Raw genomic sequence first — 22,141 nt, forward strand, 5'->3', positions numbered from 1 at the left:
AATTACTATAAATACAAATGATAATACAAATAAAAACATTTTTAATAGTAATAATAATAATAATAATAATAATAATGATGATGATGATTCGATTGGCAAATGTATAGAGAAGGCATATGAAGTCTTGGATGTGAGTAGATTTTTAATTTTTTTTTATTCCTTTTCTTTCTCTTTTACAAATTTCTTTTTACTTTTTTAAAAATGTTCACCACCAACATATCTTATGGCACAATGGTTAACGTGCCTGGCAGTGTTGTTGCAGTGACCTGGATCGAATGCAAAAAGATCCTCGCGGATCACCTACAAAAGTTTGATGACGATACATTAAAGCGACATTGAACGCGTTAAATGATTGAAATGTTGTAAACAAACCAAAATTTACTTGATTATGATCAAACTCCTTTTTAAAACATCTATTTATCATTAATAATGTTATCATTTTGGTAATGTTGAATCTTGGATGTTAATAAATTCGTTGATTTTTTTCATTTTTAAATAATTTTAATTAATTTATTCACTCCTTCATTCCTTTATTTATTTATTAACTAGGCACAAACAGTAGTTATCCAGTAACAGAATTGATATTTCAATGTTTTATGAATAATAGAACAATGCCATCCATTATATGCGATCGACTTTTCCGCCGGCCCAAACACATGCATGTGTGTGACTGTGTAACACTGTGTGTGTGTTTGTGTGTGTGTGCGTGTGTGTAACACGGTGTGTTTGTGTGTGTGCGTGTGTGTAACACGGTGTGTGTGTGTGTGTGTGTGTGTGTGTGTGTGTGTGTGTGTGTGTGTGTGTGTGTGTGTGTGCGTGTAATGTGTCAGGATGCATTAGACGGAATAACTTATTTGATTGCTTCTAGGCATGTTTGCTTTATAATAATTTTAAATAAGAAATGCTATTAACTTTCATACGAATTCATAGGCTTACGTAAAACGTAAAAAAGAAACATGCGTGTATAGGTATTTTTCTGTATGAATGATACATAATATGCGTATAATTACACATATGTGTATGTTTACCTGTTAAAGCGTGTGCGATATACCTTGATACAAATGAATGTGTCGACGTCATTATGTTTAATTAGTTGTTTTTCTTTTGCTTCTCAGCTTTTTGATTTTTCATCTTTCTCCATTGTATCTTCTTTGAGTTTTTTTTTTATAGTTATTTGCATTTTTTCGGCTGGTAGTCTATTTTTCATTTTTCTTTTATGTTTTTATTGTACTACTCATCTAATCTTTTTTTTCTTAATGCTTTTTTTAAGTCACTATACTTTTTCATTTCTAATTCATAGATAAAAGAAACACATTTACAAACATAAACAACAAACAACATGTTAACTAAGCAAAGTCCTGGCACAAAAACATCAAACAACTCAACACACACACACACACACACGCACACGCATAGAACGGAACTAACAACAGACACAAAACACACACACAAACAAACAAATAAATACACACACGGAGACAACCAACAAACAGTAGCATGTAAAACTGACTGCACATCGGCGTATACATCAAACAACACAAACAACAACTAGAGTATTGACAAAGTGTTAAATCAATCAAAAAGATGCTTTTAAATAATGTCCACATAAATAAACACATTGAACGTACACACATTTGTACACGCTTTTGTATTGTATTTTATTGTTTTATTGTATTGTACACATACATACATACACACGCACAATTTTTTTGGTTTTATTTGGACTAGTAGACTCTTTTGACTTTTTTCTTTGGAATAAAATGAACTTATCAATGTACATTTGCTAAAGTGGATGTTGATTATGTGTTTCACTGTGTCTTAACATACGAACAAACACATGCACACGCACTCACTCACACACACACACGCACGCGCACGCAGATACATACATACTCAAACACACCTATATATATATATATATATATATATATATATATATATATATATATATATATATATATAATTTATATATGTACATATCTTGCTTGCATATTGTTGTAATTAATTTAATTTTTTTGATTTGTTAAAAGTCCCAAGTTAAAGTAGAAATTTAACAAAATAATAAAAAACTTCAAATTTTCATTTAAAAAATTCATTTTGAATATAATTAAATAACTTTAAAACCTGAATTATTTCATTCATGAATTTAATTAAATACTTTTTATAGATTAAAATAATTTATAAGATTATTTAAAGATAAATTATTTGAATTTAAAATGATAGGAAATTGTCGATTTAGCAAGAGATATCGAGTTAGGAAATGACCCATCCACCAAGCTGCAGTCACTCACTCACTCACTCACTCACTCACTCACTCACTCACTCACTCACTCACTCACTCACTCACTCACTCACTCACTCACTCACTCACTCACTCACTCACTCACTCACTCACTCACTCACTCACTCACTCACTCACTCGCTCACTCACTCACTAACTCACTCACTCATTTATTCATTTATTCATTTATTCATTCATTCATTACTAAAATCTGAAACCAAAACAAAAAAAATTCTTTTTCAATAGAACGAAAATATCAATTTCAAAATTAACCACTTATAAACTTTAAATTCTGTAAATAACTGTAAAAATTTTTTAAATTTTAATTTGTATGTCACCTCCTACTTACCAGACTATTGGCAGCTGATTTTTATCTAAGCCACAAAAATTTATATATGTGTGTGTCTCTGTGTGTTTGTGCGTGTGAGTGTATGTGTGTGTGTGTTTGTGTATGCGCGTGTGAGTATATCTTAACAAATTTATGATAACACGAACCGGACAATGGCAAAAAAGTCGGTCGCAGTTGTACGCTTTTGTATCATCTTTGTATGCACGCGAGGATTGTATTGCAATTTTAATTAAAGAAAGTAGGTTGTTTATTGTTTGTACGCTTGTATGTTTTGAAAATATGTATTCTACAGTTTGTATGTATGTGTGCATGTATGCGTCCATGTCTGATTGTTTGAGTATATATGCATGTGTGTATGTATGTCTGTTTGAGTATATATGTATGCGTGTATGTGCATGAACGTAGGTACACATGTAGGTAAGCATGTACTATGTATGCAAGTTCTCATGGTGAAGTGATTTTTGAATTCTTTATAACGTAGCTCTGTCAGCTCTGCTTCCATGCTATTTTACACTTGTAATTAAACTGTCGTGCCAAAAAGGTCGAACAACCCACACCACACGACGCACACGCATTACGTACGCACGCGCAAGCTTCGTGCCATACGCATCGAACCATGGCGTCGCGTAATGGCGTCACGAAACACGGCACTCCTACCGACTGAGCTAACTCGTTGCTTGACTGTAGAATGTTTGCATGGGCAGGTATTAGGGATACTTACCTTTACATGATTGATGGGTGTGAATGAACAAAAAGTTTTTTAATCATGCCTAAGATGACTATGACTACTCAACAATTTCCATCGTGTTAATCAAATGAAAAGATTTTTTTTTCTTTTCATTGCCATAAAATTTTCATTATTTAAAATTGTTTGGTGTGTGTTTTTGGGATAAATAACTATGGATCATCACACACAGGCAGACAGGCACACACATACACGCACACACACCGACGCACAAACACACATACACACAGACGTACACACGAACGCACTTGCTGATATTGATAATTTTATATACATAAAATCACAGAGAGATTAATACTAATGAAAATTGTGTGTAAGTGTGTGTGTGTGTGTGTGTGTGTGTGTGTGTGTATGTGTGTGTTTATTTTAACATAATAGCACATAATGTTTACAAAAAATTCAATTGAATTAACCTTCGTTCAGATGATTTTTTGAGACAGCCTTCAACTATACAACACTGACATGATTCAGATATAAATTATTTACATTATTTACTGATATGTTGAAATTACGAGAACGAACGATTGAATGAATGAATAAATGAAGGAGTGAGTGAGTGAGTGAGTGTATGAATGAATTAGTGAAAGAGTGTGGGAGTGAGTGATTAAAAGAAATTATGAATCAACTAGAGAGAATTTTTTTCAAATGAAACTTCAATGACGACGATTGGATGCCTACTTTAACATTGATCGATATTCATTTTGTATGAAAATTTTATGAAAATTTAGTTAGCGAGAAACATAATTTGCAGAAATAAAATACCTAAATTTTCAATTTTTAAATGCTATATAAAGTTTTACGTATTCGTTTCAATCTTCAAAATCTCAAATAAAATCTATTTTGAAGAACTTACAACAACTATATCTAAAAAACCATAAGGCTCGAGACCAAACATGGCACAAAAATCTACTGAATTAATAAAAAATGTTTCCTACCAGTAAACTAACTACCTGACGTTCAGAATCAAGTGGTTACAGGCGTGAATTGTGAACATTCATGAAAATTTAATACTTCCATACAGAAAGAGAAAAAAGGATAGAGAAAAAGCTTGACATAAAGACATAAAGAAAAGTACAGAAAGAGAGGAAACAAAAAAGGAAGTGAAATAAGGAATACAAAGATAAAGAGCAAAAGAGAGAGAGAGAGAAAGAGAGAGAAAGAAAGAGAGAGAGAGAGAGAAAGAGAGAGAGAAAGAGTAAGAGTAAGGAGAAAGAGGGAGGGTGAACAAGAATTACACAAGGAGATAAAAGTTTTTATAAAAGATGTACTTGCGAATTCCACATGTCAAGGCACCGAGACAAACATTTTCAATTTATTTTATTTATTGTCTATTAATATTTTCTTTCTTTTATTTGTATAAAATTTTGAAAATTTCTGGTTTTTTCAGTTAAATATTTTTAATGAATTAACATTTTTCTCAATTTGTTTGTTTTAAAAAATCATTTGTACAGTTTAACATCGACTTTTCCATACTTTATATTCTGATTTATTGATAGATTTAACAATTTTTCACATTTCATTGCTTACAAAAAGTAATTTTCTAAGCAAAAATATGAAACTTCTTTGTAAAGCGACATCAACCAATCGATACCAACAACACAGACTGCTGAATTGATTTTATTTGACGCTTGATTTCAATTCTTGAAATTCACTACTGCATTGGTTGATTTTAATTGTATGTTTAATCGAAATTATTTTATTATTATTATTTTTTAAAGTCTTTTTAATTGTTTTCAATATTAATTTTGCCTAAAAATATCTGAAATATTACAATTGAATTATTATTTGCAAATAATTTGTGTTTGTGAGTGTGTGTGTGAGTGTGTGGTGTGTGTATATGTGTGTGGTGTGTGTGTGTATGTGTGTGGTGCGTGTGTGTGTGGTGTGTGTGATGTGTGTGTGTGTGGTGTGTGTGTGTGTGTTTGTGGTGTGTGTGTGGTATGTGTGTGCAAGAGCGATGATGCATGCAATTTTAAATATATCAATGTCGAATCTATCTCACCACACAAATTGCTTGCTGTTCGGAGCAAGCAAGCGGGTAGAAGTAACTCGTTGTTTAAAACAAATACATCAACAGGATAACAATGGATGGAAATATGAAAAGGATGATGAGATCGTTGGTGATAGAGGATGATGATGATGACGACGACGATGATGATGACGATGATGATGACGATGACGACAACGATGACAATGGAATGATAACGATAATGGAAATATTATTTCGAAAGTTATTGTGACAAATTGACATTATAAACCCACAAATGAGGCAAAACTTATTCAGATGCACTGAGTATCAGCAGATAGATCATCATGCTATCTGAGAAGCAATTGAGATGAGCTAAGATCTTGAGAAGACTAATTTTCTAAATTTAAAAATGAGTTAGTAGACATGAAACAGCCTGATTATATGAAAAATTAGCTGAAATTGAAATAAAGATCTTAATTTTTGTTTTTAAAGAAGACGGTAGTAATCAGCTCAATTTCGTTCATCCTCGAACTTTTGATCATGCAGCTTGAATGTTCATTTCAAAGATGCTAAAAGAAATTAAAAGTCTTTAAAAACATAAAAAAAAGTTTGTTGAAAATATTAGACTAGTACTTTTTGACAAAATCAATTGAAAAACAAATACAGAATAAAAATGAAATAGAGCTAACTTGTTAAACGAATGCAGACGGATTAAAACTAAATTGAATTAAATGAAACAATTTTCAGTCTGTCAGCTAGATGCAGATGAAGACATTTAACTTCTTCCTCTTGATTTTAGCTATCTAGTTACTTAATTTTATTCGGGACCGACTCGTGCGTTTGGTTCTGTTTAAATGTGCTTCTTTTGCCGACTGGTTGTAGGCGATGATGAGGCCATTTCTACATTTTTCGTTATCATCTTGTGCCTGGTTATCTAGCTTCTACTGCTATTATTTTGAATCATGTTGAAACTTGAAGGTGATTAATTGAGATATTCAGATATTGTAGAAGATGGTTTAAGCAAACAATGCAGGGAAACAATTGAGAATGACGAGAGAGAAAGAGAGAGTAAGAAAACAAGAAAAAAGAAAAAAGAGAAGTAGGAAGTAATGGAATAAAGTGGAAAAAGTATAGGGGGAAAATACAAAAGAAAGAGAAATGACTTGCGACAATGAAGATGACAATGAAAGTAACGAAATGACGCAACGAAATGGCGAATCTATGATTTCAACAATGGCAACCTGGAATGTGGAATCATTCCATTCACGCGGTCACTCACTTTGGTTCATTCCATGCCGCAATCCTCTCTAATTCACTTTTAGTACCAAACAATTGCGGAATAAATTTTGAACTGCAATAAATGCGTACGCACGAACACACAGGCATACACGCGCACATAGGCAGAAACAACAAAACAAACACACAAACACACATGCACACATATGCATTATTGAGTTTGTGTATATTTATGTGGGCGAGGCATTTTTTAAACAAACCGACTCCTACGTTATCGCACTCTTAACAAAACTAACTTCACAGTAGAAGAGAATTCGCGTAAAGAACATTCATAAATTATGCACGGACATAAATTAAGACTCATCTGTGCCTGCCGGCCTGCCTGCTCGTCTGGCTGGCTGGCTGGCTGGCTGCCTGAATGACTCTTCCATTTCTAATTTGCACTCAACTTGCACTCGATAGAAAGCGCCAAAAAATGCCAAACAAATCATTAACTTTGGGGACATTTCGATAGGTTAGAAAATATTTGGAATGTCCAATTTATACCCTCTCTCTATCAACTTGCACTGGTCAGAATTTTATTTTATATACAAATTTTACATACACAATAATTTTACACATATATATTTATATATTGTATATATATATATATATAGAAAGAGAGAGAGAGAGAGAGAGAGAGAGAGAAAGCGTAAAAGAAATTATTTATTTATGCTGTGGTGTAAATGTTTAAGTATATCTACATGCAAAGCCCAATCTGTCATTAGAAATACGTCAGGAAACTTTTACTTTAAAGTTTTCAGATTATTTTCAAAACGAGTTAGGTGTGTTGTTGTCATCACTTCAGAAAGGCTGTCGTCATCATCGTTCTCATCAAATACGTCATCATCATCGTCATCATTTTGAGTTACTTTGTTTCACAAAAGTTTAGACAACAAGGTTAAAAACTACCCTGCAAGTCAAATATTATAACTTAATTTCCACTCTGGCTGATAATATTTATGCTATTTAACAGTTTTATAACTTTCTAGTTAATAAATAATGATTTCGTAGGAGTTCAGGTAGAATAATTTTTTTTAAATAAAAAAATTCCTAAAATTAATCGAGCGAATTTTTTTGAAAACAATTGCAAATTCTAACAAATTTTTATAAATTCTACATTTGGGACAACTTTTGCGATCAACACGTTCACAGCAGGCTGTTCGTTCACTCTTAAAAGTGCTTCTGACGTCAGAATAACGTGATTTTATAAAATTTTACTTCCGTAAGAAAAATGACGTCATCGGTTTTTGATGTTTTTGGTTACGGAGATGATGTTAGGGTTGAATATGAGGAAGATGTTAATGGCTGATGTCAGATCTGTGTGATATAAACATTTTTTATGAGAGGAAAAATGGCGAATAAATAAATTCTACCAAATGCAAAATTCATTCCAAATTATGAACCATGTGTAAAAATGACCGTTAAATCATATTTTTGTTTTCAGTGATTTTATTTTCTTTTTTTCATCATTTGTTAGTTGTCTGACGTATATTTCAGTTTTTTTAGGTTTATGTGTGTTTGTATGTATGCGTGCAGTTATGTATGTATGTGTGTGTGTGTATCTGTGTTTGTGTGTGTGTTTGTGTGATGTTTGTGTGTATTCAAGTATTATATTTTATTTGTGTGTGTGTGTCTGTGTGTGTGAATGTTCGTGCGTGTGTGCGTGTACGTGTAGACGTGCGTGTGCGTGTGTTTGCGTACATACATTAAATTTCGTCATAAATACCGGAATGTTTTCAAACATAGTAAGCTTGTCACATGTTTGATGTCTTTTTAATTGCAACTCATTAGCCGGAGTTATGTCTGAGTTGATGAATGGATGACTGAAACAATGAATGATAGAGTGAAGAACTTAAAAGAGTAAATTAATTAATGAATGAATGAGTAAATGAATTAATATAAAAATAAATGAGTGAATAAAAGAGTTAATGAATGAGTATGTCGTAAATAAATGAGAATGAATGAATGAAAAAATCAAGTAATTTGTGTGTGTTTGTGTGTGTGTTTGTGTGTATGATTTGTGTGTGTGTGTGTTTGTGCGAATTTTGCAGGTGCCAATTAAATTCCTCCGTGCTTCATTTCAGTTTCGAAAAATATTTTCAAAAAGAAATAATTTAAATATAAATTAATTCATTTCCTGTTCATTATATTTCCGAATCAATAAGTTTCAATTCAGTCGTAAATTTATGTACTTATTTTTTCCAAAACAAAAAATATATATTTATATGATTATTTATTCATTTATTTATTTATTAATTTATTAAATAATTCAAGAGTTTATACATTTATAGATTTGAAATAGACGTAAAAATATATATCGGATATGATATGTAATGTTGTATGTTTACGTGTATAAATGTGTATATAAATATAAATATATGTTGTTTTTTATGTCGACCCCCTACACACGCACACGCATGCATGCACGCACACGCGCATGTAAACATTTTTTTTATTTATACTTAACGCTTCAAAGATTAAAGAATTTTCTGCAGTTGCTTATATTTTCAGTATGATAATATAAATAATTTTATATCTCTTAAAAAACTTAATATAGTTAAAATATAATTTTCTCAGATGTAAGCATTGAAAACTAATTCTTAAAAAAAAATCACAAAAAGATATTTTTCATTTTTTAAAAGAAATCTAAAAAGAATTATCAAAAATGATTTTAAAAATGAAATTAACTTAAAAGTGAAAAACAAAGTCACTGAAGTTATTTTTTGGCTTCGCGAGGAACGCGCGCACAACCCATTAAATTATCTCCCCAGTCTATTAACTATTTATTCATCATCCTCTCCGTCGGCTCTAACTAACATTTGAAGTTTTAGTGGAGTGTTTTTGCAAGTTGTTGTTCAGTTTTCTTTGTTTTTGTTGTCTACGTTGTCTTTGCCTTGTTGTCTGTGTTGTCGTTGTGTTTGTTGTCGTTGTTGTTAACTATGTTGTTTTGTTTTTGTTCTAGTCTTTCTTTTTAGTGTCTTTTTTTTCTCTTCTCTTTTACTATTTTTCAAAAGAAGCACCGACAAGCAAGCAGAGTGTTGCTGGCGGGGATCTCTTTACATTCGAATCTGGTCACTGCAACTTCAGCGCCAGGCACCATAACCATTACGCCATGTCGTTTGCTTTGTGTTGCATCTCTCTTTGTGATTGCAACTTTTTTATCCTCCACATAGGACATAGAAGTTGAAAAAAATTTGTACCTTGATTTCAAAGCATGACTTAATTAGATTAAATTTATTTTTAAATATTTAAATTCGAAAAAATTAATTAAGGGTACGTGATTGGATTAACAAAATGCAACGAAAAGTCAATAGACTTTATATACTTTTATTTAATTTAAACTTTATTTGGACGTTTTCAAACCCAACATGTCTCTATGTATGAGGTGTTTGCCTGCGTTTTTCGTTTGTTTACAACTGTGTGTGTGTACGTGTGTAGGAGTGTGTGTGCGTCCATATGGATGTGTGTGCGTGTGTTTGTGCATGTTTGCGGATTGCAAACATGTATCGTTTCTACGTGATGCTGTTGGTGTTTTTGTTTCTGTTATTGTTTATAAGTTTGCCGTTGTTGTTGTTGTTGTTTCGGCGCGGTGTACAGCGTGTTAATTGCGTTGTAACACGTTGGCCAACTTTCGCATACTTTTTTGAATTGAAAAATAATTTTGAAACGTCTAAATTTTTAAACTTTGCTTCTGAGGAACCCATGCATAAAAGAGCATCCCCATAAATATTTAACTCGAGAGTGTTTCTCCAAAAGTAGATGTAGTAAGAGTGATTGCACTTTCGCGGCGGAGAACTAACGCTTTTGAAAATTACATACAAGAGTGCATGAAGCAGAATAATCTCCTCGTCTTCCATTTTTAGCGACGACATCTGCCATTTACATTTAGAGAGAATTTGTATGATCTTTGTTGTTTCTTTCCTTCTCTCTCTTTCTTTCCTCTTCCTCTTTTTCTCCTCTCTCTCTCTCCTCTCTCTTTCTCTCTCTCCCACTCTCTCTCTCTCTCTCTCTCTCTCTCTCTCTCTCTTCGAGGTTTCTTTTTAACGTTCTGTACGTCTTATACAACATTAATACACGTACACTACAATCGCATGTGATGCACACATACACACTCGCATATGATGAACAAATACATGGCAATGTATAACGTATTCTCATTTATCAGAAACCTTTGCAAAAATTCATCGACATCTGAGTGGCAAATAAAAATGTATACTTCATCTGTTATCTACATTAAAACCAATTGCACACGCACACATTTTTACACACACACACACACTACACATTTTTACACACACACACACACACTCACACATACTCACAAATACAAAAACAGTCCAACGGATATCAAAACTTTGTTCAATTATACCAAGTATATTTGCTTTCTAATACTGGAATTTGTCTGCAATAAAGAGAAAGCCATTAGTAACATGTTGTTAGTTTTTTACGGGCTGTCAGATAAAGGTAGGTAGGTAGGTAGGTAGGTAGGTTGGTAGGTAGGTAGGCAGTGCTTGTTTCTTTATCTTGCTTCATCATGATGAATACCCTCTCGTGCGTATGTTTGTAATGTTTCATTCTCACAACTATCTATCTCTGCTGTCAAACTCATGCCGAGCCCGAGAAAGACGAGTTTAAAATTTTTTGTTGTTTCGTGTCCTTCGTTGGCTTTGTTGGTGTTTGGTTTATCTTTTATATGTGACTTTTTTAGAAGACTTTTTGTGTGAGTTATTGTTTTAGTTAAGGCTGGTTTATAAATTTTTCAGTACTCTTAACTAATTTATGCTCGCTCGTTGGTCCGTAGATGGGTTATTTTTTTTGCTTGCAAAATTTTTAGCATGTTTTACGTTCTTGCGGATGATGTTATTGAAATTAATAATTGACCAAATTTTTGTATATCAAGATTTCAATTGTCAGAAATAATTTTCGTTAAACTAATTTTTAACTGTTGATTGCCCAATTAAAGATACAAAAAACCATGTTTTTCTTTTAATTGGTTCATCTTTTACCGGTTCGTTTGTTTTGTCGGTTTGTCGGTTTGTTCTTTCGTTCATTCGTTCGTTGGTTTGTTAGTTTCGCCTACCAACATTTATTCAATCAATCATTGTTTCAATCATACCAAACGTTAATTCGATCATTCATCCATCTATCATTTCATTCATTTTGATTCTGTTCTAATTGGAATAGAGTTTGTGTGTGTGGAGCGAACCACGTGTTATACGCGCACATACATGCACACGCATACGCACGCATACACTCATATTCACATTTACATACACATATACAAACACTTACATACTTATATATACAGGTATATATTGCAGATATGTTTGTGCCTACGTTACGTTTGTGTGTGTGTGTATTCGTGTGTGTGCGTGTGTGTTTGTGTTTGTGTGGTGTGTTTGAAACGTGCGTTAGATTATGCATACACGTATCACAGTTTTGGAGGTTGTCATTTGTCATTGGAAGTACAAAACATGTGCAAAGGACTAGTTGTTAGGCATGTTGGTCATCACGTTTTTATGATGGTGATGATAATGAGGATGGATGGTGATGATGTTGGTGATGATGTTGATATTGATGATGATAATTATCATAAACCATTATTATCATCTTAACCATCATCAACATCATAAACTTCACCGTTTTCATAATTCTTATTATCATCAACTTATTTCTTCATTCATTCATTTTTTCATCATTCATTCATTCGTTTGATTATTCATTTAGTCATTCACTAAGGCACCCATTCATTCATTCATCAGCATCATCATTATTTTTTATCATCATCATCGTCGTCTTCGTCGTATCATCGCCATCACGAGTAGCAGGCAGATCTTTCAAGCGGGCAAATTGTTTGGGAGCCTTGTAATTTTCTCTTGAAGAAACTCTTCGTTAACTCACTATTAAAATAATGATGACGATTCTATGACGAAGGTGATGACGACGACGACGATGAAAATGGTGGCGATGATGATATCTGATTACAATGATGTTAATGTTCTTATTAAACGACAACATAAATGACTGTTACGAAAGATTAACGGGAAAGATGTTTAGTAGTAATTTCTGTACGAAAGTAATTCCAGGTAGATAAGAATCACCAACAACTTCCAACCTCTGTGCCATTGTAGACATTTCTTTGTGTATATATATATATATAATATATATATTATATATGTACATATATATATATATATATATATATGTGTGTGTGTGTATAAATTATTAGTGAAAATCCCAGCATGTACCGCGTTAGTTAATAAGCTTCCTATTTAATTTTTCGAGTTTTCTAACGGTAGATGGTAAATTTCTGATTTCAATGAGTTATTTAATTTTAATTTCACAAAACAACTATTTCTAAATCGATACAAAGCCAAAAACATAAACAACACAAACGGCATCAATTGACTACAACAACACAAATAGCATCAACTAACTAAAACAACAACAACACGTCCTACAACAGCAAACATTGGCTCTTTCAAACTCATCATCATCATTTTGGCATGCCTTTAAGTGGCGCGGTCAAATGACGTTATAATGATTATCACCATCAGTTAAGCGCCTCATTAATTAATTAAACGCCATATTTTTAGCCGGAAAACGTGACCGTCATAGCAGACTCGCTTTTAAGCGCGGTGCGTTTTGTAACTATAATAGCCTTTGTTATTAATGTGAAGAAATTTTTAAGGATTATTGCATGTTTGTCGTGTTATTATTGATGGGTGTGTGTTTGTGTGTTTGTATCTTTTGGTACCTAGACGTGTATGTTGTCGTGTGTTTATGAGGTGAGTATTGAGACTTGAAATTTAATAAAAAAAACTTCACTCTTGCCATCATTGTGACATTATTATCATAGGATTTTTGTTGTTAAATGATATTTTGTCCAGTTTCGTTTTGTAAAGTTTGTGGGTGTGTATGTAGGTGTGTGAATGGGTGTGTGTATTCTGGCGTGTGCCTGTATGCGGTCGTGTGTGTATGCATATTGGAAAAAATTTCTTGTTTTCGCATGGTCCCCCTCTATATTTTCCTTCCAATTTTATATTTGTCTTTGTATTTATGCTGTGTGTTTTGTTTTGTTTGTATTCTTCCAAATGTGTGCGAGAACACGTATGAAAATTTGTTTATCCAATACCTGTTTAACATTTATTAAAATACACTAGCGTATGTCTAGATGTGCGTGCGGATCTATCCAAACATGCGTGTCTGCATGCTTGGATTGCGTACACTTGCCTTAATTAGTGTGTGTTTGTGTGCGTGTGGTGTGTTTGTGTGTATGTGTAAACTACTCACGTACACTTTCATTCATTCGCTTGCAAAGTCTTTCAAAATGAAACTAAACAGTTTTAAAGTTTATCACGATGAGCAAATTATTTAAAGATTTCTAAATTTCAACATTTCACAGAAATTCTTCGATATTTCAATTTCCACAACAAATAATAATAATAATAATTGTGAGTTTAAAAATCCAATAATGTTTATATTATTAACATAATTTATTTACATAAAATGTTAAACCGGTTCATTGACGATCGCAATAAATGGCTTCATTATTATTCAAATTCCTCTTTCTCGTGATAAAACGACATAAAAACGATGTGAAGCGTTGTTGTTGTTGATGTTTGTTGTTGTTTGTTGTTGTTGTTGTTGCTGTTGTTATTGTTGTTGTTGTTGTTTTCTTGTGCTATTGTTTATGTTTGGCTTTGGTTGTTTATCGTAAATGTTATTATTCTAACGATGGGCTTTCGATTTTCCAGATCAATTTTTTTTATTGTTTTTTTCTGTTTTAATTATTATTGCTGCTTTTTATGTAGTAGTAGTTGAAAGTGGTAGTTGTAGTAAAAGTAGAAGTAGTAGTAGTAGTAGTAGTAGTAGTAGTAGTAGTAGTAGTAGTAGTAGTAGTAGTAGTAGTATCAGCAGTAGTTGTCGTGGAAGTAGTAGCAGCAGTAACGGCTGTAGTAATAGTAGTAGAAGTAGCAACTGTAGCAACTAATGATTACAGATGTTGCCGTTGATAAAGTATTTCATGGCTTTTTATTGCTTTTTTATATGGAACATCAGCCTCCATTCATCTATTAAATGTGCTTTTTGTATCTACTCTTATGACAATAGCATCATGTTCTGCGTTATTTTGGGCAAAATTTTACATATTTCACACTTAATTTTTTTATTTTTATAAATATTATTGTATATATGGGTATATATTTTATTATGCAGTTTGAATTATACTGATAAGAATATTTGTTCGTACGTTCTTTTGTGGTCTGTTCGTTTGTAAGTTAGTTAGTTAGTTTGTTTGTTTGTTTATTTATTTGTTTGTTAATTTGTTTGTTTGTTTTGATTTTACATGTTCACCTCTTCTTTTACATCCTTGCTCTTTCTTATGGAAATTGGCTGCTTAATAATTTAAATATATCTTATAAAATGAAGCTGTGCCACGTTTCAAGTGTCATACATATATTCATACATACATACATACATACATACATACATACATACATACATACATACATACATACATACATACATACATACATACATACATACATACATACATACATACATATATACATATATACATACAGACACATGTTTGATGGTGTGTAAGTGTGTTTGTTTGTGTGTGCGCGCGTGCTTTTACTCATATGATCACGTTCGTCTGTTTATAATAGCGCATAAGTACTTATATATCTTTCCATATGATGACACGCAAAGGCAACATGATCATGATCACACATACAACGGCTCGTTATATGATGACACGCAAAGGCAATATGATACACACGTACAACGGCTCGTTATTCAATTTATCTAACTCCTACTTAATTTTTAAAAATCTTCATCAGATAAAATTTATCGAATCATCGTTTGCATCGTCATCTTCTTCAACGTCGTCGCCAAAAGATGAACATCTCAACCCTCACTTCAAACAACATCCAAGCCAACAACTAAACCAACAACAACAAAACCAGCACCAACCTAATCTAAAATGTCGCTTCAAACGCCAATACTACGACCTGGCGACATACAGACGACACATGTCCACAGCTTGCTACAAGTTTATGTTCTCACCCATCGACTCCGACCACTTTTTCCTGGCGTCTCTCGACTATAGCTACTTACGCGTCGTGAAGACTCCTAGCGATGCCATCGTCAACTTGTTCTTCCCTCAAGATGACAAACTCGCGAGGGCAAATTTACTAAAAAATTACTCCATTCTACAAGAAGATATACAACGTAGAGAGGAAACCAGAAAGTTGAGACAACTGGAGTACATGCACCGACAACAACAGCAGCAGCAACAACAACAACAACATCATCAACAACAACAACAACATGAAAACAATAATGAAAAAGTCAATAGCAGAGATAAAATAGTTGATAATGACGTTAACAACATTAAAAGTAACATCAACTTCAACTCAAACAACATTATAACAAGCGCGTTCTACCACAACGACACTAAAAACAGCAGCAGCAGCAACAACCAGGATGGCGACAACGACGATTATTACGACGACGGCACGTATGAGGAGAAAGATGAAAAGTTCTACGCATCGTACGGATTCATCATCAGACTCGATCCTATGCTGCAACGTCATCATGACGTCATATGCCATCTATTAGGAGGTGATTGCATAAGCTGGCATAAATGCATCAAGTAGGTGTTTCGGTTATTTATTTAGTCATTCTTTTTTCCACTCATTCGTTCATTCATCCATTCATTATCTCATTCTCTCATTCAATGATTTACTTTTTTGATTTTATTTTTCTATATTTGTGTGTGTAATGTGTGTGTGTGCGTGTGTGTGTGATGTGTGGTTCGTGTGTGTGTGTAGTGCATGTGTGTGTCCGTGTGTTTCTCTATTCAGGAGGTTGCGATTTTTCATTTTATAGGTGTTGGCTTTTTGGCGTGTGTTGCTTTGAAAGCCTGTGAACCTGTTGCTTCAATATCACAAGTCTTCGTTTCACTTTTTACGGTCGATGTTGTTGTTGTTGCCATTGTTCTTGTTGTTGTTGATGTTGTTGTTGTTTTTGTTGCTGTTGTTGTTGTTGTTTCTGCTGCTATAATTGTTGTTGCTAGATATTTTTAAATAATAATTTCATTAACAACAACAATAGTAATAAATATCATTGATGTAAGCAGGCAAAACATTAACTGAAATAACAACACCAGAAACAACAATGTCACAATCCCCATCATCAACAACATCTGCAATGAAGTCTCACAAATCAGTTAATCAAGATCTAAAATAATATTAAGAAAATAACCATACGACGAACGAAAAGTGGAATTAAATTCGCATTTCAATATTTTCAAGTCAATAAGCTGGGGGGACGAGCATAAATAAAGATTTTACGTTAGCGTACCACGATTCTGTTCATGTTCATCGACTATTTATATGAGCCTCAATTGCGGTTGTTGTTGTCGTTGTAGTTGTTGTTGTTGTTGTTGTTGTTGTTGTTGTTGTTGTTGTTACGATATCTTTGATCGTATCGTTATATTTCTCGTTATTGTTTTATTGTGTTTTTGTTATTGTTATTGATGTTATTGTTGTTAATGCTGCTATTATTTATGTTATGTGATTTTATTTCTTGTTAGAAATTCCTCCTTGTTTCTTAATTATTTCATATTGATCTTAGCGATGTTTCACTGTTGAAATAATATCTGTCTATGCCATTTTCAATATCTTTATCGTTTGAAATTTTTAATAACATCTCTGCAAACATTGTTCTTTCAAACTTTTTGATTAAATTATCGACATTATTATCATTAGGCACATCAAAACAAAAAAAAAATCAATATATCCAATGGAATATTTTTCTGACAAGCAGATATTTATCGAAATAATAAAAGATCGTATCTAATGGAGCCAACGCGACACGACGCGACACCATACGACGCAACACGACACGAAAATGACATCAAAGTCGATGTTGAATCTCGAAGCTAACCAGCACTACATGTTAACTGGATGAGTGCCAATGATCTGTAGTATAGTATCACAATACCTTTCAGTCTCACCGCCTATTCTGACGTCATTTTCACGTCATCATTCATATCATTCATTCGTTCTATCATCTCTATATCATACAATTTTTGATATCCTCATCATTTTAATATCATCTTTGATATCTTTCATCCAATCCTTCACTCCTTATTTATTCATTCATTAACTCCATCACCGTTTTTTGCCTTCATTCGTTTTTTACCTTCATTCAAAAATTTAGATCAAATTTTGTGGCCAAATAAAATATTGTTATTGTTATTGTTACCTTCATTCATTCATTCATTCATTCATTCATTCATTCATTCATTCATTCATTCATTCATTCATTCATTCATTCATTCATTCATTCATTCATTCATTCATTCATTCATTCATTCATTCATTCATTCATTCATTCATTCATTCATTCATTCATTCATTCATTCATTCATTCATTCATTCATTCATTCATTCATTCATTCATTCATTCATTCATTCATTCATTCATTCATTCATTCATTCATTCATTCATTCATTCATTCATTCATTCATTCATTCATTCATTCATTCATTCATTCATTCATTCATTCATTCATTCATTCATTCATTCATTCATTCATTCATTCATTCATTCATTCATTCATTCATTCATTCATTCATTCATTCATTCATTCATGCATTCATTCATTCATTCATTCATTCATTCATTCACTCATTCATTCATTCATTCATTCGTTCGTTAGTTCATTCATTCATTCATTCATTCAGTCTGCGTCTGCGTCTACGTCTGTGTGAATTCCGCTTCACGCATCCACAGCGATAAGATTTGAAGGGCGTTAAATTAGTTTCAATCCATTCAATTTATTCATCTTTTTTTCTTTTGTTTTTTTATTATTTCAAATCATTTTAGTTATTCTTCCATTACTTATTTTTACTCATTTTTTTATATAAATTTTATTAATAATTTTTCACTTTTTCAAATTTTTATTTCATTTTCTTGTTCGTCTAAAATTTTTTACTATTTCAGAGTGAGATGAAATGAATTAGGGATGACGTCATTGTCACGTGGCAAAAAAAAAAGAATTTTTTTCTTCTTCTCGAGATAATGCATCAGCACTTTTATTGTTTTGTATAGTATTTTTCTCTATTCATAGATACGCTGTTAAAATTTAATGAATGTTCAAAACTTATGACAAATTTCGGCTTTCCAAAAAATATCACATTTTTTTAAATTAATGCGTTAAAAAAATCACTTTATAATCATGAAAAATTTTTTTAAATCATTATAATTTAGTTACTCAAAACTTCAAAAAATTTAAATAATTTTAAAAGGTTTTCTTAACATTTAAATGTCAAACCTTAAATAAGGTTTTTAGCGTAAGTAACAATACCATTTATTAAACTTTATTTACGCTAAATATATATAGTAATTACTAATACGAACGATTGTTCTAGCTGTATGAATGTTGAAATACGAACACAAATAATCAGCACAAAATCATATACGATTAGTAATATTGTTAATAATGATTTGTAATGTTGTAATACTAGTAACAGTAGAAGTAAAGGTTAGTAATAACAATATTAATAATTAGTAATGTCTATCTAGTAATTTTTCATTATTAAATGTAATATACTCATCAACGCTCACTATTTGCATTACATACTTCACACTATTTAAAATCATTTCCACATATGGCTGCTTCTTAATGATTGGATGACGAGATGATGATGAAGAGGACGACAAAGAGTGGAAAAAACCACTTTAATTTTTCCATCTGACGTCATTCTTGATGGATGATGATGTCAGAAAATGGCGACATCGGGTGGATTAGTTTATTGATGTCAGTATGTTAGTCTTTGCTTGCTGGGTTTGGTTTTTTGATTTTGTTTTTTTTATTGAATGAGAACAAATTTTTTTTTCTTTTGCAGTTGAATTTATTCAATTTTTAATTTAACTTTGTTGTTTTCTGCATCTTAGTTCATTTTTTGTTTATATATTCTATTTATATTAGTTTATATTAGTTATTATTTATATTAGTTTATTTATATACTATTTATAATAGTTTATATATTGAATTATATTCTTGTATTTTTTGTTGTTTATCGTTATAACCGCTGAAATGATCGAATTGCACTATATAATTAATTTCAATTAATTATTATTATCTTGATTATTTGTTATCTTATCAATATTTGTAATCTTTGGATGGTGAGAATATCTAATATATTAGCGAGGTTTTAGCAGCAAGGTTTAAAGCGAAGTCGCAATATTGATTGATGTAGTTACTTGGATTAGTTTAGTGTTTCTATTACAGTTAGCATTTCAATAAACTTTCAAAAAAGTTAGCGTTTGAAGCAGTTGTGTTCGTTTATCGGAAATCTTGAACCTACGGAATAACGAACACTTGACGATAGTCGGAAACTACAACACTGGTGTTGAAATATAGAATTTATTGAAGTTATAAAATCGGCGTTGGTTGTTGCGAGTGTTAGAGAAGTATTACAACAATATGTTGTTGATGTGAAAAAAGGATTTTAATGATCATTATCGAAGCTCGCGTTGATGATGAGATTAATACTGATGTGACTCAAATGAAAATGTTTGAATTAATGTAAATTTCAATAATTTAGCGAGACAAAACTAGAAAAGCATTGATTTATCATATAGTTGATCACATTTTCTAATCACTTTTTGGTTGTCATCATCAGATCCCATCAGCACTTTTAATGATACTATCTCATCTAATCATCATTTTCATCATTGCAACACAACAGACATATTTTTCCAAAGACAATCCATCTTATTCGTAAATGGTGCTTACATACGCACTGATTACTAACCGGTCTTTATGATGATGACTAGCGTTAATATTTCATCGTTTCATTATTATAAAACATAATATGGCGATTTTTTGTTAGAGTTCGTTGTCATCGCTATCTCTTTCCTCTTTTGTTATATTTATTTTTCCTCTTTACCGTCATCTTTTTATTATATTTATTTTATTATTATGAAATAATGACGCAGATTTAGCACCTCCACTAGCGTTTTATCTCAATTACTAAACAATGAGAAACATTTTGTCTGGCTTCACACCCCAGCACCATGCGTCATTTAGGCTTGCGTAGAGTGTGATTGCCCTGGCAAAAGAGTGGATAATGACGTCATTAATGACAGGAAAAACGACATCAACAGCAACAAAAAACCAAAAAAACCTATATGACATCAACTATAGGAGAACAGCAAACGCAACATCGACAACAAAAAGTGAGACAACTCAATACCAAAAAAAAAAATACTTCATCCAAGGAAAATAAATACAGACGAAACGGCGAACAATCCTTTAATTCTCGTGCTTATAAAATTTGCTTCGTGAAATTCTTAAACTTGTTTGTTGAAAAATATTTTAAGCATGATCGCAATAACGCGGAACATGCTGTGATTTTCACCAATAATTACACATACATACACGCACGCACACACGCACGCACACACACACACACACATACACGCACACACGCATATATATATATATATATATATATATAAAATGAATAATGTACGTATGTAATTAAAGATTATTAGAGCCATAACACGATTATTAACATTGTTATACATGCAATAATAACCCTCATTACTTGCCTCATCATCATTTCATCATCATTATTATCATCATTAAAGATGTTTTGCCATCATTTTGTTTTTATTTTATCATTTTTTTTCTTACATGTTATTTTTTACTCATAATTAAACCTTCGGGCCATAAAATATGTTTCGCACACACATACACACGCACACGCAAAAACACAAACAAACTCACGTACACGCACACATAAATACACACCACCTGACGACGTAGACACGCACACACACACACTTTGTATTATCACCATAATCATCATCGTCATCATCCTTGTGACTATTATCAAAAGTATCGTTTCGTTATTATAACAATCATCATCATGTATGTCATCATCATCATCATCAATACTACCACTATCATCTCCATCTACTAATTAAACAGGGCAAGTGTTGAATGCTGTAGGAATCAAGTTTATAAGATTTGCATGGAGCAACAACAAAAATCATCATCGTCGTCGTCGTCGTCATCATCATCGTCATCTAACAAATCAACATTACTACCAACAACCTCATCATCATCACCATCATCATCATCATCATCCTCACCATCATCATCATCATCATCACCACTATCACCATCATCATCCTCACCATCATCATCATCACCATCATCATCATCGCCGCCATCTTGTCCGATGACTTGGGACGGAATGAGTTGTTGGAATGAAACTCAGGCGGGTGTCACAGCCGATCAGCAGTGTCCGGATCACAAGAGTCCAGTTAGGGATGCACGTTAGTTACGTTGGTGATAATATGTATGTATATATGTATATATATTTATATATTGTATATATTGTATATATTTACATATTGTACGTGTATGTATGCGCATGTTTGTGTGTGTGCGTGTAGTGTGCGTGTGCGTGTGTGTGTGTGTGTGTGTGT

At 32.3% G+C, this 22,141-nt stretch overlaps 2 protein-coding genes across 2 annotated transcripts in view; both read left to right on the top strand.

Annotated features, from left to right (window-relative positions):
* Positions 1-15,342: 15,342 nt before the first annotated feature.
* On the top strand, positions 15,343-17,577 carry HELRODRAFT_165904 (hypothetical protein; the record flags this gene model as incomplete). The annotated part of the gene is made up of 2 exons (XM_009032370.1): positions 15,343-16,252; positions 17,459-17,577. The coding sequence occupies 2 exons, from the start codon at positions 15,343-15,345 to the stop codon at positions 17,575-17,577; spliced, it is 1,029 nt and encodes a 342-aa protein (XP_009030618.1).
* A 4,314-nt stretch (positions 17,578-21,891) lies between these two features.
* HELRODRAFT_165905 (hypothetical protein) overlaps positions 21,892-22,141 on the top strand; it is a gene marked incomplete at both ends in the record, with an annotated part of 8,076 nt that continues 7,826 nt past the window's right edge. The window contains one exon of the mRNA XM_009032371.1: positions 21,892-21,988. Within this exon, the coding sequence (XP_009030619.1) occupies positions 21,892-21,988 (97 nt within the window). The remainder of the gene's footprint in view (positions 21,989-22,141) is intronic.

Source organism: Helobdella robusta (assembly GCF_000326865.2).
Source record: "Helobdella robusta unplaced genomic scaffold HELROscaffold_8, whole genome shotgun sequence".
Taxonomy (NCBI): domain Eukaryota; kingdom Metazoa; phylum Annelida; class Clitellata; order Rhynchobdellida; family Glossiphoniidae; genus Helobdella; species Helobdella robusta.